Source organism: Osmerus eperlanus, chromosome 13, assembly GCF_963692335.1.
Source record: "Osmerus eperlanus chromosome 13, fOsmEpe2.1, whole genome shotgun sequence".
Classification (NCBI taxonomy): Eukaryota; Metazoa; Chordata; class Actinopteri; order Osmeriformes; family Osmeridae; genus Osmerus; species Osmerus eperlanus.
In genome coordinates, this window is record NC_085030.1 from 17,607,460 (window position 1) to 17,626,374 (window position 18,915).

At 48.9% G+C, this 18,915-nt stretch overlaps 1 protein-coding gene and 1 long non-coding RNA gene across 2 annotated transcripts; both read left to right on the forward strand.

Annotated features, from left to right (window-relative positions):
• The first annotated feature begins 1,421 nt into the window (after positions 1-1,421).
• pcdh1b (protocadherin 1b) lies at positions 1,422-17,368 on the forward strand. Its single transcript, XM_062475954.1, has 3 exons — positions 1,422-2,018; positions 12,063-12,921; positions 14,640-17,368. The coding sequence occupies exons 2-3, from the start codon at positions 12,070-12,072 to the stop codon at positions 16,893-16,895; spliced, it is 3,108 nt and encodes a 1,035-aa protein (XP_062331938.1). The 5' UTR covers positions 1,422-2,018; positions 12,063-12,069; the 3' UTR covers positions 16,896-17,368.
• A 26-nt stretch (positions 17,369-17,394) lies between these two features.
• LOC134032120 (uncharacterized) lies at positions 17,395-17,973 on the forward strand. Its single transcript, XR_009931985.1, has 2 exons — positions 17,395-17,786; positions 17,818-17,973. It is a non-coding gene; the product is annotated as an uncharacterized LOC134032120 (long non-coding RNA).
• The last annotated feature ends 942 nt before the right edge of the window (positions 17,974-18,915 follow it).

Sequence of the window (18,915 nt, forward strand, 5' to 3'; positions counted from 1 at the left end):
GAGGAGGAGATCTCTCACTCTCAATGCTAGAATGATGCTATTATAGATTAGAACCGTGCTCTATTTTCATACTGCCTTTCCCCTTATCGCTCTCTTTCCTTTGGAGCATGACAAAATAATATGATATTATAATAATATGATATTATAATGAACACAGGCAGGATTCAGGCTTTCTCAGGAACTGTGGGTGAGGAAGGGGACCTCTCCTTCTCTTGCTGTGGGTTAATTGAAGCCTTTAATGCTGGTAAATTAATTTGACAGTGTCTGAAGAGATTAGTAACTTCTCTTTCACCAAACCAGACTCCAACTAAGTGGTCCCAGAAAGCACCTGTTAAGGTAGGGCATCCTCAAAACAGAATGAATGGACTGGCTGGGAAAGAAAATCAAAGTAAATTATTTCAATTGAGACTATAATCTCTAAACTGTTTCAGTCGCATTATGTGGGTTTCGAGGCTTTTACAGTTAAATCTGTAAAATCGTTTTAGAATATGAAGTATGTGCTGAGTGTGCTCGTTCTTTAAAAATAATATTTTGTCTTGAAAATGTCATTGGTATCTTTAATCCGTTTGAGGTGGAAGATAATAATGTATTAGAATTGCCACAGCTTTCGCCGTCAAGGGTATTTCTAGTCTTGAATATAAGTTATGATGAATCGTTTTTCTACACCCTCTGTGGACAGAAACTAATGTAATGTCAGATTATCGAGTCCTTCTCATTTCGTCCTGCAGGTGGCGCTAAGAGAACAATGAAACTTTCGCTTATCTCGGAGCGTCAACAGCATCCATACTTTCGTCCCGTTGATTTACCGGGTACCGTGTGAGAGACAAACCTCACACAACCTATTGAAAGCCAATAATGATTAAGCTACAGATTGCATGTTTTAGAGACTAAAGGTGCTTAAAGATTAATTATTACGAATGTGCAATGTGTTAACACAGTCTATGTCCCAAGTTGTGCAGGAAAAATGCTAAGTGCAGGGAGATAAGTGACATTGCGTGTAGCTACTGTGATTGTATCCTACAGTTTCTGATTGTCTCGTAGTAGCCTATATCTATCTCTATATCTAGTAGTATCCTATATCTCCTTCTCAGTACATTGCTAATGATGGAGTCTTAAAGCCTCCAGTATACAGTGCGGGCGCAAGCTTTATGAGGTTTAGAGCAGGACACGGAAAGCCAGTATGTATATCGGCACAGTTCATAATTAAATGTGACAAAAGGGTCAAATGGTTTGTATCATATGCCTTTACTGTCCTAGACATATTTCCCAAAAGGTAATATGAGGGAAAATGGATAGCCTATGTTGGGAAATCCATAGGCTACGTGAGCGAGTCTTGGTATGCCCCGCCTTGCTGTGTCTGTGGCTCAACGTGAGGGTAGAGAGAAAGAGAGGGGGGAGAGAGAGAGCGAGCAATCGTTTGAAAATCACTTCACTCTCTCACACACACCGTGCAGCCGCGCGAGGTGAGCCGTGTAGCACGAGAACCCAAGGCAGCCCATTGAAGAGTCAGTGAACGGGAGGTGACTGTCACTGCCACTGGCAACTAATGGACATAGCATGTTGTGATTTTGTTCGTTTTTTTTTCTTTCTTTCATCCTCTTATTCTTCTCTGGAATCTTCTATCACTGGGACATACTGAGGATGCTTTCATTCTAGATAAACATATTCCAGGCAAAGCCCACGGAATGCTGTGAAACCGGTCCGAAGACTGGTCCGTAGGGTCCCTGTAGCCCATCCACAGAAAAAGGGAAAACATTTAATGTACGGCTACTGGTTTTAACAAAAAATTGTTTCCTGCTTGCTTTCAAAAAACACGATTATCAGGGGGATTGACATTCAGTGGAGCGTCGTTGGATTGGAAGGAATAATTGATAGGTTTTGATCAATTGGATACATTTTATCTCAGTTGTTCATGAATTGTGGATTCCTAATTGTGGGGAGATTTGAGGGCTGAAGTGGCTTCGTCTAGCCCGGCAGAAGCGTTCAGAAGAATACCGAGGACCGGTCATCCATTCAAGGTATAAACTTCACTGTCTCAATTCGAGACGCGTATGTTTGGTTCGAGAACGCGCAGTAGCCTAACGTTAAATTATAACACAGAAGGGGGACCTACACAAATGATATAATCTAACAAAAACCTATTTCAATCACCTTGCTTTTGACAACCTCTCCTTGTAATCGCTTTGGGTATAGGTTACCGCGACATTCGCTTTACGCACATGCAGGAAAAGATGTGTAGGCTATGCGCTCAAAAAATATCTAACCTGTAGGCTATTAGAGCTCACTTTGTGTTTAGGAGTAAAACAAACAAAAAATGAGTCGATGATAGTTGGAAGCTTTTATTTACACACCAATAAGGAAATGCAGTTGTTCTGGCAACGACGAACACTTGTTGTTATCGTCCGATCAAATCTCCCGTCACCTCTTCGCCTCCGATAATGGGGTGCTGATTTGAATGGTTTTCTTTTCCACTCGAAGCGCGGACTTTTTATTTAAAAATGTTTTTTGTTTTTTTGTTTTTTTTTGTTTCTGTAAGCTAAATCATCAATGCGCATATCTTCCTTGCGCAATTAGCATATTATTCTAAAGAAACGTTTTAATGGACCTTCAATGTAGATATTCGTCACGTCTGTGCATTTGGATTCGGACTGTAGTCTAACTTGTAAATGTGTGTTTGCTTTGAACATTTGCTCGGGTAGCCTATGTCAAAGTTAATTACCTATATCACGGGCTGTCTTAATAAATAAAAAGTTCAGGCTTTATACAAATGGTAAATGAACCGATTTAACGGTCAGAACGCCATTTGAAGCAGGTTGAGTGCATCTGAGATCCATATAAATCATCTATAGCCTAATACTAGACGTCGTATAGCGTTCGCTTTAAATATGTATGCAAAGGCTGTATAAACTACAGCTATAGCCTTTACGCTCTTGTAGATTAATCCAGAACACTTTGTAAAGAAACATCTAGGCTAATTGATAGACTAAATAAATATCGTCTCTTTGACGCGACAGCCGTAGCCGGTATGGCAAACCACCGTCTGACAGAACAGATCCGGTGTAACTGGACGGTTTTCGTTGCCGCCTAGGCTACGTTCTCGAGGAGTGCATCACCTGCTGATCGTGCTGTCAGCGCAGAGAAAGGGGGGGGGAGAGAAAATAATTTCAATGTAAGGTTCATCATTCTACCTTGCTTCGAACAGAAATGTGGTTTTAGTTTCAGAGACGCAGAAACACACGATCTGGTATCGCAGTAGGCACGCTGTCGGTGTCTACGTCGTACACGCGACTCTAAATCAATAGCTACAGTTCACAAACTCTTGTTGCCATCAGCCGGTCTTTTCTGACCTGTCTGTCAAACTCCGGCCGCTTCAGAGAAAGACCTAGGTGATACAACCCCATAGCAATAAAATCAAATAGACCTAGACCAAACCCTTTTTCTCCATAGCCTACAGTATAATTATTTATGGTCAGGCCAGGTAGGATGTGATATGTGTGTGACACAATAATACTCAACATAGGCTAATCTTGGACGGTAGAAGGGTCTTAAAGTTAAGCCGCACCTCCAGTTTATGCAACGATTCTCGTAGGCTAATTTGGTTCCAATTAAACTTGATTAATTGATAAACCAAATTATTTACGAAACTTGGATTAAATTATAGACAACAAATGGCATAACGTGGCAGCGTGCAACTCGACCTCCTCGCAAGCAGGCCTGATAGATGAGAAATTAGTAGGTTAACCTCTTTACGACAGACACCGCCTTTTCTATAGGCCTAGTTGTTACCATATCATACATTTGCATTCAACTCAGGCCCGATGACGTAGAGCAGGATCGATGCTTGGTGAAGCTCGAGACTTCTGAGTGGCACGTGCCGGGTATTTCGGGACGGTTTAGTTAGCCTACAGACTTGTGTCTAGCACCAAGTTATACATCATTCTTACTGTCTTGGCTACCAGAGGTAGGTTATTTCAAGAACGGAGTTCGTGAGTATTTTTTCAATTAATAATTTACCGAATATTGTATTTTAGTTGAAGCTATGGCAGTCAGTTTGCAACCATATAGTTACCATTAGGTGATTGTTCCGTTGAAGACGCTATAGCCAACAGATTCCGCTTTCCATTTTCCTTTTCCGTACCTCCTGTCTCCACGTGTTGGTCTTTCTCTTGATGCGTATTTCTAACTATCTATACAGTAGGTCTATGTTTTCTGTTGTTACAAATCGTTAGTTTCATGTTTCATCATTTCAATCATCCCTTAATTCTTGGATAACTGTCAGTTGCGAGCAGTGTGAATTAGCAGACAATGCACATTCATGTCGTGCTTTCATGGTAAGGTGTATAATTAGACATTCTAGTCCACTGTTTCACTGATGGCCTGTCACTGGAGTCTGTTAAAATAGTGGACAATTGGTTCCAGTGCTGTTCCAGTTTCAGCCCGTCATTCTTTTAGCACGAATGTGGATTATTCGTATTTCGCTCTGTTTATAGACTAGGCTACTGTACAATTTCTCGGTCCACTTTTAAATTCAGTCAGTTTAATTCCATTTAAACGCGAACGCGGCCTCCTACCGGGTGCATTGAAACAACAGCCAGACAACAAGAACATTTTCCAGTGTGTTAATTTCACAGGAATTTGACGGCAGGCCGTACCCCGCGTCGCTTTACATGGGTCTTCACGGCATAACCCCGGGATCCATAATACCTTTAATAAATATGTTTGTCAGGGGATAAAACGTCATTACATGACGTCTCATGTAGCCTTGATCTTTTGATATATAAGTAGAGAGTAAGTTCCATCTGTCATCTCAGAGGATAATCCCTATTTGTTATTATGGGATGTTATGCTCAATTGAAGGCAAGGGCAGAGTATAAAACCATACGGGATGAGTGTTTGAGGGTGTGTGTGTTGGGGGGGGGGAATGTGATAGACTTCAGCATGTTTTGCAGTGCTGTTAGCTGAGGTGCCGCGGCTGTTAGAAATGCCCTAGCTCGTACATGAGTGGTACATTCCACTGGTAGAAAGACCTACTTATTAACGCTGAGCTAATATGAAACACGCACAGGGCTGGAGGGTGATAAAGTCGCACTGTGACATCATCAGCGTGGAGCCAGTCTCTTGTATTCAGTATGGCCTGGCTAACTCATCTGTCCATGTCTGCTGCCAGTCGACCTGTTCAGATCCAGCACATCTCAGTGTGCTGCTCCTGTTCATCTCTGTGTACAGACCAGCTGACTGACTGGTACAGACCAGCTGACAGATCAGCAGTCAGGCACCCGCAACAGTTTGTGGCATCGGAATAGAGATGGTGGTGGTGGGGTCTAGACTAATCTGGCCAAACAATAGGGTCTGAATGAAATCATTAGAAGTAATCCCCTCTATGCCGGGTGAGGGGGGCGAGGGACCACCCATCCTGCCTGCAGGAGCCCCAGACTAGGCCAGAGCCGCAGACTAGGCCAGAGCCCCAGGAGGCAGACCCAGAGAAAGGGCTGATTGTCCTGGACAAAGGCCTGGCTGGACTGGGCCGTCCAGGGCTGGGCTCCAGGCTGTGGCTCGTAAAGCCCCACTCACCTAGTCTTAATCTTTCACACACACACACACACACACACAAACGCACATTTGGTAGTCAAGACCATTATTCTATTATGAGAATAGAAAGCTAGCGGTACATGTCTGCTGTTCTTTGTGTAGCTGCTAGCCGACAATTAAGCACAAATCATATGTGTACACTGCTAGTATTTTTGCTGCTGTATATTTTTAGGGTTTTGAAGTGCTTACGCAATACATCATCTCACACAGGAACAGGGACTTGAGTCTGTGCATCTAAATGGAGCAAGTCTTGTTGTTTATAATTGTTACTGTGTCTTATATAACCCCTGTTGTACTGGGGAGAGCTTGCCTGTGCACTGTATGTGTAATGTGCTTGATGCGCTCATGGTCTCAAGTGTGTATATGTGCCCCCTCGCAGGAGTGTTTGTTTATATGTTTGTGTGTGTGTTGGGTGTGCATTATTTTGCCGTGTGTGAGGGTTCTAAACTTGGGGCCCATTGGTTAGAGTTGGGGAGGGTTAAGGTTAGAGTTAAACAGAGACAGATCCTCTGTACACCTCAGTCACCCTGCTCACATGGAACTACAGTGCTTCTTAACCTCCAGAAATGTCACAGTGTAATTTGATTCCTGAATTACTCTGCCTTTGTGCATGCCAAGACGAGCTTGTGAGTGCTGAGTTAATACGCAGACAGACAGCCTGCCATCCGTTGCCATGACGCGGCAGAATCATCGCCATGGTAAATGACGCGGTTGCCAGTGTGCAGGCTGGCAGACCCTGCTGTTGGTTACGTAAAATGATTTCATGATGTGACTATCTCTTCCTCCTTCTCACCAAAGCAAAGTTCTCCAAGTAAGACACTGGAGAGAAGATGCGAGGGTCTTCACAGTCTCTGGTCAGCTCTCAAACATCCAGCTCATTATCAAGCTCTGGATTGATTTGAATCAGTTGTGTTATCTGCATACTCAACGTATTCCACAGCTCTCAGACTGGAACACACAGCCCCTTCCAGATCCTCCCAGCCTGACAACAGAGTCTTGATAGTTATTGGCTGCAGGGGTGTTTTGGCAGGTTGTTAGTTTGAGGGAAGGCTGAGACTGGGGAGCTAATGAGGAACTCCTGGTATTAATGCAGCAACCATAACACAGGCCAGCAAAGAGGCTTTGTAATAGCTTTTAACTTAAGTTAAGTCCTCTACCATTGTCTGCTAACTCAGAGAGAGAGACAAAAGGACAGAAAGAAGCACAAGCAGAAATGGAAAGACAGAGTTACAGAGAGAGAGAGAGGAAGAGAGCCAGGAGAGGGCGTTTGTGTGGTATTTAACTGGGCGAAGGGGATTTTTGCAGACGACACAGCGGCAGGTGTAAATTGCACGCGTGTGTAGTGTGTGACAGAAGGAGACAGAGGGTGTGTGTGTAGTGTGTGACAGAAGGAGACAGAGGGTGTGTGTGTAGACAAGCAGAACAGGGCTGATTCTCTTGTGAAATCCATTGGCCGTGGTGCGGTAGAAAGTAAGGGAAGGAAGCCGGTACCAGGACATCAATTCCTCAAGGTTGTGATAGCATTATAAACATTGTACACTCTGTACACCGAAGGCTCACACACACACTCACACACACTCACACACACTCACACACACTCACACACACTCACACCTCCCTTGTAATACTAGTGATGAGGGAAGTGGTAGAGCAAGCATGTGTAGACTTAGCGAAGCTGGGCAGCCAGAGATCAGTCCCCTGTCTTTGAGACCCCAGCAGCTAACGGGCACAGATAAGACCGGGACAGACAGGGAGAAAGCACTGTTGTTCCTCTATTGTCATTGAAATGAGCCCAGGCCATTGTGTGTGTGCGCATGTGTGGAGGCTGGTCGGAGGGTCCTCTGGAGCTGAAAGCCAGCCCAGCCAGGTGCAGCCTGATGCAGATGAGGCCAGCGTCAGCCCCCAGTGTCTTGTAAACGCTGGTGTCGTTAGGAGCCCTGTCACTCCGCACTGAGGAGGTGGATCTCCATCACAATGACCAACTGTCTGCCAACACCTGACCCACACACACACACACTCTCTCTCTCAGGGAGACACACACATACACACTCTCAGGGAGACACACACAGCCAACATCATGTTTAAGAAGTACAGTGGGAATTATTTGATTGTCCTTTCTCCATTCTCTATTCTCAGCACATATTTCTGCTTTGACACACAACCTCCACTCAGCCAGCAGCATCACTAACACCACTCTCCTCACACACACACTGTACACACACACACTGTACACACTCTCCTCACACACACTGTACACACACACACTGTACACACACACATGCATTCACAGCCTGGTGAGAATGTTCCAGAGCAGTCCAGAGTGTGGGAAAGGATGTGATGAGCAAGTCAGCATCTCCCTGGGGCCTGGAGGACTGTTCCCAGCCACCGTGACCCCAACCCCCTCCAGCCCCCCAGAGACAGCCTCTATACAGCCCCCTCCAGCCCCCCAGAGACAGCCTCTATACAGCCCCCTCCAGCCCCCCAGAGACAGCCTCTATACAGCCCCCTCCAGCCCCCCAGAGACAGCCTCTATACAGCCCCCTCCAGCCCCCCAGAGACAGCCTCTATACAGCCCCCTCCAGCCCCCCAGAGACAGCCTCTATACAGCCCCCTCCAGCCCCCCAGAGACAGCCTCTATACAGCCCCCTCCAGCCCCCCAGAGACAGCCTCTATACAGCCCCCTCCAGCCCCCCAGAGACAGCCTCTATACAGCCCCCTCCAGCCCCCCAGAGACAGCCTCTATACAGCCCCCTCCAGCCCCCCAGAGACAGCCTCTATACAGCCCCCTCCAGCCCCCCAGAGACAGCCTCTATACAGCCCCAGCCCCCTCCAGCCCCCCAGAGACAGCCTCTATACAGCCCCAGCCTCACTCACCCCCCAGAGACAGCCTCTATACAGCCCCAGCCTCACTCACCCCCCAGAGACAGCCTCTATACAGCCCCAGCCTCACTCACCCCACAGAGACAGCCTCTATACAGCCCCAGCCTCACTCACCCCACAGAGACAGCCTCTATACAGCCCCAGCCTCACTCACCCCACAGAGACAGCCTCTATACAGCCCCAGCCCCCTCCAGCCCCACAGAGACAGCCTCTATACAGCCCCAGCCTCACTCACCCCACAGAGACAGCCTCTATACAGCCCCAGCCTCACTCACCCCCCAGAGACAGCCTCTATACAGCCCCAGCCTCACTCACCCCCCAGAGACAGCCTCTATACAGCCCCAGCCTCACTCACCCCCCAGAGACAGCCTCTATACAGCCCCAGCCTCACTCACCCCCCAGAGACAGCCTCTATACAGCCCCAGCCCCCTCCAGCCCCACAGAGACAGCCTCTATACAGCCCCAGCCTCACTCACCCCACAGAGACAGCCTCTATACAGCCCCAGCCTCACTCACCCCCCAGAGACAGCCTCTATACAGCCCCAGCCTCACTCACCCCCCAGAGACAGCCTCTATACAGCCCCAGCCTCACTCACTCCCCAGAGACAGCCTCTATACAGCCCCAGCCCCCTCCAGCCCCACAGAGACAGCCTCTATACAGCCCCAGCCTCACTCACCCCACAGAGACAGCCTCTATACAGCCCCAGCCTCACTCACCCCACAGAGACAGCCTCTATACAGCCCCAGCCTCACTCACCCCACAGAGACAGCCTCTATACAGCCCCAGCCTCACTCACCCCACAGAGACAGCCTCTATACAGCCCCAGCCTCACTCACCCCACAGCCCTAACTATCCTTTACAAACACAACACACACACACAAGAATAACGGACAACAATATCCGGCTTATCATAAAGCCATGATACCCAGCGTAGAGGGTCATGTTAACATATCTTGTTTTGAGTGTCTGAATGATGAACGGTCAGTTTAGCCAATGAGTTCTCCTCAGAAGACCCACTGGACCCATGATGAGATTATCTAGCTGCATTCTAGAAGGGTCCATGGACTTTTTTGTTGTTTTTGTTTACCCCACCCGAGGTAGGGAATCTTAGTGGGCCTGTTCTCCCCAGGGCGGTATTCCAGAAATCAGGTTATTCAGCATAACCGGGGAGGTTAACCCACCAACTGATTCACAATGTTGCAACAACCTTCTGGTGAGTGTTGCTACAACGCTGAGTGTCAGCTGGGTAGTTTACTTACTAGGGAATGTCACAATACCTGCTTTCTGGAATACCCCCCCTGGTGTCTTCAGAAGCTGGAGAAAAGCCTGCGGCCAGAGAGCCTGAGAGGTGAGCTGGAGGCCTCACGCCTGTGAAAAAAGAGAAACTGTCTACCACACACACACACACACACACACACACACACACAGTATAATTAGGCCTGTGTAAGTGTGTCATCAGTGAGGAGAAGAAGAGCCGTGTTTATGGCCCCAGAATTAGCCTGCAGAAGAGAGACTCTCACCCTTGATCGTACATCTCAGCTCCTGTTCTTGATGGGGCTCATTAGCACACAGCTCTCTCCTCGCATGAATATCACATTGTGTATGACGTCAAGCGCATACGTACTTTATTTAGTGTGTGCGTGTAGTAAATGTGAGTGTGTGTACAGGGAACCTGACTGTGTAATATTTGTCATCTCCTTCGCTCGGCTTCCCACTGTGAACAAACAACAGCCTCCTGCCTGCTACCTCTCTGTGTTGATTTCTCTCTCTTCTTCTCCCTCCCTCTCTCCTTCTCCCAGTCTGTGTCTCCTGTCTTTCATGTGTGTGTGAGCGTTGTGAAGCAACTCCCAGGTTCAGGATGGGGTCGAGAGCTGTGTCACACACCAGTCCCCCTAGCTCTGCTTGTTAGAGAGGGGGAGGAAATGAAGGAGAGGGGGCGGTACAGCAGGGGACACGGGATGAAAAAATAAAAAGATAAAAAACGAGCAAAGCCTAATTTTTCCACCAACGTAAGAGGGGCCTCAGCAATTAGCACAGCGGGCAACATCAAAGTACTCTGACCTTAACCTTAATGGATTAAAAAGAAATCGTGCTCTACTTATTTTATTATTTTCCTCTCTCTTTCTGTCTCTCTCTCTTGCTGCCTTCCTTTGGCGCATGTGGAGGTTGTTAATGTGTCTAGTGTGGTGTGCTGGTGCAGGGAACGTGGGAGAGTTGACACAGCGCAACCCCCAGAACATCCCCCCCCCAACACCCCCCCCCCACACTCCCCTCCTTTCCCCTCTCCTGGGGAGGCATGAGGATTCAAACAGAGCTTTTTCCTGGTGAATGTTTAATAGCTGAAGTGGCCAACAAAAGATAAGAAAAGCACTCTCTCTCCCTCTCTCTCCCTCTCTCTCCCTCTCCCTCTCTCCCTCTCTCTCTCTCCCTCTCTCTCTCTCCCTCTCTCTCTCTCTCTCTCCCTCTTTTTCTGTATGTCTCTCCTTCCTCACTGCGCGCCCTGATCTCCAGCTTCATTAACCTGACGCAGAGGGAACAAGCTTCCAGGACGTCTCATGTTTTATTTCTTTTCAGTTCATCCACACAAATGCACATATATCAAAACACAGCAAAGTTCAAAGTAGCAGGAAGGCTATGGAGGCATTGAATGTGAAAGAGGAGGAGGAGAAAGACGTTAGATCCGTCCCCATGTTTGTTCCCAGCAGGACAGAGCCCAGTCTTAAGTGTAGAGTCATCTGGGGGCAGAGGGGAAAGCAAAAGACATCCTTCCAAAAACAAGGACGTGAAAACTCAACCAATTAACCTCTCTGACCTGCTCACTCTCCCCTCAGTTGCTAACCCAAGCAGAGAGACTTTCTCTGGCCAAAATTTACGAGTGAAATGAAACTGCCAGGGGAGAAGAGAGGATGTAAAAAGTGGCCAGTTAGAGAAATAGTGTATCAAAGCCTGCTGTGAAATAGAGCAGTAATTAATAAAGGATGGAGGAGGTTAAGGATCAAAAGGCGAGTTGCTTTGTGTAAATTACCTTGAGTTAAAATTAGTCTTTCATTATAAGGTCTGCTTCAGTTGAGATCTCATCAGCAAGGAAACAAAAGCCAGATTTCTGGCACCAAATATTAGCATGCTGCTGGTTTAGGGGTTTGTTGTAAGGAAATCCATACCAGAGGAACATTTTGTTGAGGCGTTTTTGATGAATGCTTTCAGAACACCTTGTGTCTTTGTCGGAGGGTAGGGCAACAGCATACTGAATGTGTCCCACAAATCTCTGCAGCCTGATGAGAATATATTGCTGTACTGAAGGAGTATCTGACTGGAATACAAGGTGGAGCTCGTTTTGGAGACCAGACGTAGCTGGAACCCCAAAGCAGTGGTCTCTCACATGTAATTGTTTCTGACACATTTAATACCTGGTGGAGATGAGGTTTACGACATATCTTCAAAGACCTTTCATAATTCCTGAAGAGTTACCGTCCTGGAATTGAAAGTCAACTGTCTTTAAAAGCTTTTTTGGCAATGTGTATCCCTCTGTGTACTATGACTGACTTCCCCTCTCATCCTGTTTGTTTGTCTGTTTGTCCCCCTGTGTGTCTAGGAGACCGATGTGGGGCGGAGTGATGGCGTGGAGGCGGGGCTTGGCGTTGGGGCGGGGCTTGGCGTTGGGGCGGGGCTTGGCGTTGGGGCTGGTCGCTGTGCTGCTAGGGAGTTGCGGCGCAGCTCCGACAGACATCCTCTACCGGGTCCCTGAGGAGCAGCCTCCCAACACGCTGATCGGCAGCCTGGCCTCAGACGAGGGCCTCCCAGACACGGGTCACCTGTACAAGCTGGAGGTCGGCACCCCATTCCTGCGAGTGGACGGCAAGACGGGCGACATCTACACCACGGAGATCCCCATCGACCGCGAGACCCTGAGGGACTGCAGGAACCTGTTTGAGGGTGACAAGTGCTTCCTGGAGTTCGAGGTGTCCATCACCGACCTCATCAAGGGCCAGGGCCCCAGGCTGATCGAGGGCCGCATCGAGGTGCAGGACGTGAACGACAACACGCCGCAGTTCGCCTCCCCCATCCTCACGCTGTCCATCCCGGAGAACACGCACATCGGAGCGCTGTTCTCCATCCCCATGGCCAGCGACAGGGACTCCGGAAGGAACGGCGTGGCCGAGTACTCGCTGAGCGCCGGGCCGGACGCCGACCAGCTGTTCAGCCTGCAGGTGGCCGAGGACACGGACGAGAGGCTGCCGCAGCTCATCGTCATGGGCAACCTGGACCGCGAGCAGAAGGACTCGTACGACCTCAACATCCGCGTGGTGGACGGGGGCGTGCCTCCGCGGGCCAGCAGTGCTCTGCTGAGGGTCACCGTCACTGACCAGAACGACAACGCTCCCAAGTTCGAGAGGAGCCACTACGAGGGGGAGCTGCCAGAAAACAGCCCGCTGGGACACTCTGTACTCCAGGTTAGAGGCCCCAGGGTTCATCCACACACTCATCCTTCATGTCCTCCAGGTTAGAGACACTAGCTCATGTACTCCACACAAGCACAGCTGGGTGCCCTTGCATTAACATAGTTGGCATTTCATTATGCAGGGACTTATTACGGTGCACAAAACAGCACGACTCAACTTCCCCTCAGAACCCAGTCTGGTCTGTCCTGCAGCTGTCGCCTCCCAGCTCAGATGTGACTGACTGGACGAGGTTCAGAGTGAGCAGCAGAGTAGCGTGTGAACCTGTTTAGCACCTGAAGAGCTCTCAGGTCCCGTCGCCCGCGGTGAGGCTAGCGTGTCTCATTAGGCCTGTGGTTTCTCTGAGGGACCCGGGCGCCCGTCCAGAACAACAAGGTTAGGGTTAAGGAAGTGATAGAACCCTCGCATTCACGAGGCCAATCGATTTCCTTCCTCCTACCACTGTAACGAAAACACAGGCTTTACAAACCCTAGTGAATTATTGACAGGTTGGGAGGATTGCATATTGAATTACAGTGCAAACACAGCTGCTATTAAGATCAAGACAGCCAGTGAGTTGGATTGCTACCAGGACCACTTTGAAGCCTCTGTCCAGGCATACAATTGGTCTGAATACTGTTAATCCCCTAGTCAACAATTAGTTGAAGCGATCACGTTGTTTTCAAAGAGCTTGTCAAGAGTATTTCCTCTCCCTATAATCTTGCATTTCGAGACGGACGTCGGAAGAAAAATGGTCTAATTTGACGATTTAAGCAGGTCAGAAGTGTCAATCAGGCATTTCTCCTGCCTCAAAGAGACCCTCTCCAAATGAATGTTAAGTGAAATGAATTTGGTTTCTGCTGCGGATGAATTGAAATGAGTCACAGAGAGCAATAATACCAATAATCCCCATGGATAATCTCCTGACTGAGTCAGATTAAGTCTTGCATGGCTCAGCTGGCTAGTCCTATTTGAAATGCGTGTGTTCTTAAGTGATATAGAGCTGTGTAAGGTGTGTGTGAGGATAAGTAATGGCAGCTTCCAAAGGTGAGTGTTTGGGAAGCAAACAGTCATAGGTGAAACAAAACACCCAGACACACAAAGGCCAGGCTGTATAGTTGTAGAACTGGTTGAGTATCTATAATTGACACCTCATGTGAAAGGCCACTACATCGAAACCAAACTGTGGCAGGGAGTTGATTGTGCAACCTGGTGGGTCATTTACAATGTGTGCTTAAGGGCTAATCATTAAGCCAGACATGAGTTGACTCAGAGAAGTGACCAGCTAACAGGGAGGCTTGCGGTGGCTGATTAATCCCTTTTTGTTATAATTAAACACAAACTCACAGTGGGAATAATGCTATCTGGCAGGAAGTACGTAGGCCGGGCCAGGTCTATCCATTGTCACCGATCCTCGTCACTCCTCCGTCCCTGCTAATGGTCCCTGTAGGAGCAATTGCTTTTTGATAATGAGAGGGACATTAACACTCTCACTCATCTCACCATTAGATGCCAACGACCCATGTGACAATCACTTGATGTTTATGGAGGGGTGTGCACTTAGTTTTCACAGCCTATTACGCATCACACTGAGCATGAACTCAAACCAGAAGATGAAAGTATTTTTGACAGATGTATTGGCACATGTCCGAGGTCAGATGAGTAAAAAAGTGAAGAGTTTGAAATCTGTTGCATGTTTTATCTGACGACTCTCTCCTCGTGTCTGTCCACAGGTGAAGGCCAATGACGCTGACATGGGCAACAACGGAGAGATCGACTACAGCCTCCACCAGGCGTCCGAGACCGTTCAGAGGCTTCTGCGCATCGACCGCTCCACTGGCATCATCTACGTCAAGGGTCTGGTGGACCGCGAGGAGGAAAACTTCCTCAAGTTCTCTGTGGTGGCCAAGGACCGCGGGCCCAACTCCAAGAACTCCAAGGTACTGGTGACCCTGAACGTCAAGGACCAGAACGACAACGCCCCCGCCATCGAGATCCGGGGTATTGGCCTGGTGACGCACCACGACGGCGTGGCCAACATCTCTGAAGACATGCCCATTGGCACCCCGGTGGCGCTCGTCCAGGTGTCGGACCGTGACGAGGGCGAGAACGCCGTGGTGACCTGCGTGGTGGCTGGTGACGTCCCCTTCCAGCTCCGCCCCGCCAGCGAGTCGGCCAACGATCGCAAGAGGAAGTACTTCCTGCAGACGACCACCCTGCTGGACTACGAGCGCATCAAGGACTACAGGATCGAGATCGTAGCGGTGGACTCTGGCAACCCTGCCCTCTCCAGCACCAACTCCCTGAAGGTACAGGTGACGGACATGAACGACAACGCCCCCGTCTTCTCCCCAACCGTGTTCGAGGTGGAGTTTGCAGAGGAGAACCAGCCGGGAGACAAAGTTCTGGATGTGATCGCCACAGATGCGGACAGTGGCTCCAACGCAGAGCTGACCTACAGCATCATGATGGACTCTGCCACCAAGGGGCTGTTCCAGATTGACCCCAACACCGGAGAGGTGCGCGTGAGGAACCAGCTGGATCGGGAGCACAGGGAACGCTACGAGTTCCACGTGGCCGCCTCCGACAAGGGCGTCCCCAGTCTGAGGGGAACCGCCACGGTCGTGGTCAAGGTTCTGGACCGTAACGACAACGACCCCAAGTTCATGTTGAGTGGCTACAGCTTCTCTGTGCTGGAGAACATGCCACCGCTCAGCCCTGTCGGCATGGTGACAGTCATCGACGCAGACAAGGGGGAGAATGCCAGGGTGCATCTGTCCGTCGAACCCGACAACGGCAAGTTCATTATTCAAAACGGCACGGGCACCATCCTGTCCAGCATCTCCTTCGACCGGGAGAAGGAGTGCACCTACACCTTCCGTCTGAAGGCGGTGGATGCCGGCGACCCGCCGCGGTCCTCCTACGTGGGCGTCACCATCAACGTCCTGGACGAGAACGACAACGCACCCTACGTTACCAAGCCGTCCAACTCCACCTACAAGTACCTGCCTCCTGTCACCGCGCCAGACACCGTGGTGGAAGTGGTGGAGGCCGAGGACATGGACACCGGACCCAATGCCGATCTGCTCTACAGCATCACAGGCGGAAACCCTCACGGACTGTTCCACATCTCCCCAACCGGGGGGGAGATCATCCTGGCCCAGGAGTTCACCCGCAAGCACAACGGTCTCCACCGCCTGGTGGTCAAGGTGAGCGACAAAGGCAAGCCACCGCGCCACACCACCGCCCTGGTCCACATCTTCGTGAATGAGACCATCGGGAATGTCACCCTCATAGAGTCCCTGGTGGGCCACAGCCTGTACACCCCGCTGGACAGGGACATCGCCGGCGACCCCAACTACGCACTGGCACAGCGCAGCAACATTGTGTACGGCAGCCTGGCGGGCGTGGCCGGGGTCATCCTGGTCATCGTGGCGGTGGTGGTCATCAGGCACCGCCTGCAGAAGGACACCAAGAGCGGCTACCAGGCCGGCAAGAAGGAGAGCAAAGACCTGTACGCCCCCAAGCAGGGGCCCAAGAGCAGCAAGGGCAAGAAGAACAAGAAGGGGAAAGCCCCCAAGCCGGCCAAGCCCCTGGAGGAGGACGAGGAGGCCAGCCTCCAGAAGGGCCTCAAGTTCAACCTCATCAATGACAATGTCAACGACAGCCCCCGGATCCACCTGCCCCTCAACTACCCCCCAGGCAGCCCTGACCTGGGCAGGCACTACCGCTCCAACTCCCCCCTGCCCTCCATCCAGCTGCAGCCCCAGTCTCCCTCCGCCTCCAAGAAGCACCAGGCTGTCCAGGAGCTCCCTGCCACCAACACCTTTGTGGGAACTGGCGACAACACCTCGACAGGCTCGGACCAATACTCGGATTACAGCTACAAGGCCAACCTGCCGAAATACAGCAGCAAACAGGTAGGAGACTACTTTGCAAACACCACAGGGTACAACAGGAACATCATGTGGACCAATGAGGTGTGGTAGACATGGGACGGATTCTCTGAGATCTGCTACCACCAAAGCTGCACTGATCACTGGCCTGGCTTAGGCATCATGCCACCTTCACCTCCACGTGGGCATGCTCGCCCTTACATAGGTTGATCTGACTTGTTTTCAGTTTGTTTTCAGTTTTCTCATAATGCAATGGACTCACTACACACGCTTAATGAAGGAGATTCCTTGTTTTTTAATGGGTGGTAAATGAAGGAAATAATTTTCATTCTTTTTTGGGGGGTTTGTTTTTTATTGTTTGTGGCATGTCCTTTGCCGGGCAACAAGTTACTTATTACTCACACACACTCATTATATTTGAATGTGATTTAAGGAATTTGTTGGTTTCATAGTCTCTCTCTTTATGGCTTGGCCATATGACCCTTCACCCAAGCTAAATTGCACTTTTTAGAGCTGGGGTTCAAAACATCGAAAGCCTTTTTCAGCTTAGGTGCAGGACCAGGGGGTGAGTGGGGAGGGGGGGGGAGGGAGGGTGAGGGGGGGAGGTTGAGGGGGAGGGGGGGACATAAAGAAGCACACTGAACCAGGAAGGAGCTGCATTTGATCTGGGCTCCTTCACCCACTGAGACACACTGTCAGACCATGTGAGAACTTACTTTAATTGTACTGTCTTCATTTACCAGGACTTCAGTAAATTGTTTGCACAGATTAATCGAAGGTAATTCTGTCCCTACTCGCCTGTATACAGACAATGCCTTGCTTTATTTAATGTACATATGTGTAGGGGAGGAGGGGGGGAGTACATGTATGTTCTTAATGAGTTTTCCATGTCATACACATAGCACATTTATGAGTTATGGACTTGAGGTTTCAGCAAGCTGTGAATAATGTCCCATCCACTGTGAAGATGGGCTCTGGTGAGGAGTGGGGTGTGGAGGTGATGGGCTCTGGTGAGGCGTGGAAGTGATGCTGCAGAACGGGGGGTGTTCCAAATAAGATGGCTCTGTTCGCATACGACCTTTTCTAATAATGTAGGAGACAATCGTGTCAGTTAAGTATATATGCAAGTTGTACAAATTGTGAATAACAAACTATTTTTGCTGTTGTTGAATTGTTGTTGTTGCTTCCTTCTTGTGTTGTTTGTTCAGATTGCATTATGTTTCTGTTTGTGCTTTGTACTTGGCGCAAAAGGGCAAATTCATAGTCTGTGAATAACTGAATTACTCAGTTGTCCTGTTAGTAATGATCGCGTTCACTACCAAAACATATCATCCTGAACCAAAGAACATTAACAAACACTCTCAAAAAGCAAACACTCACACACACCTACACACCAACACACCCACACACACCCATTAAACATCCACACTGGATGTAGTTGCTCTGTGGTTGAAGCAACTAAATGGATCCTGGATTTTTACAGTTGATTAGTAAGGTTTGTAGCAGGTCATGTGAAGTTGTTAGCTGCGGGCTCCAGTGTTGTACAGCCTAATGCAGACTAGGCTCAATAGAGAAAGATCATTTAGATTACCCAGGAAGCAGTGCGGTTCACTGACTGTTCCATGTTGCTTGTGTACCATCTGTTGAGTTCAACTGTACTTAAAGCTGCAGTTACCCTGCTTGCCTCACACATTCATTTTTTTTCTTTTTCTGTTTCATTTGCTTCATACATTGAACTGAAAAATAATGTATCCTGGGGAATTTTGTACAGTTTTGTACAACTACAAAGCCAATTTTATTTCAATAAAAACATTGTTTAAACTGTTGAAATCCCACTCTGTGCATTCAATGGGCATTTGACTTTAACTCTGGAGGGATTGGGGGTGATCCAGATTAAGTCTGCAAAAGAGAAATTGACCACAAGGTACAGTATTCACTTTTCACTTTCATCTTTCTTTGTTGACATCCATTAACCTTTTCACTAACTTTCCACTGGAATGACACAACAGCATGCGGCATGTGCCCAGCATGTCCACCAGAGCAGGGGAATTCCCAGTGTAGTATCCTGCTCCTCTCAGGTAGGACTGAGACCACTTCTCTCAAACCGTTCAGA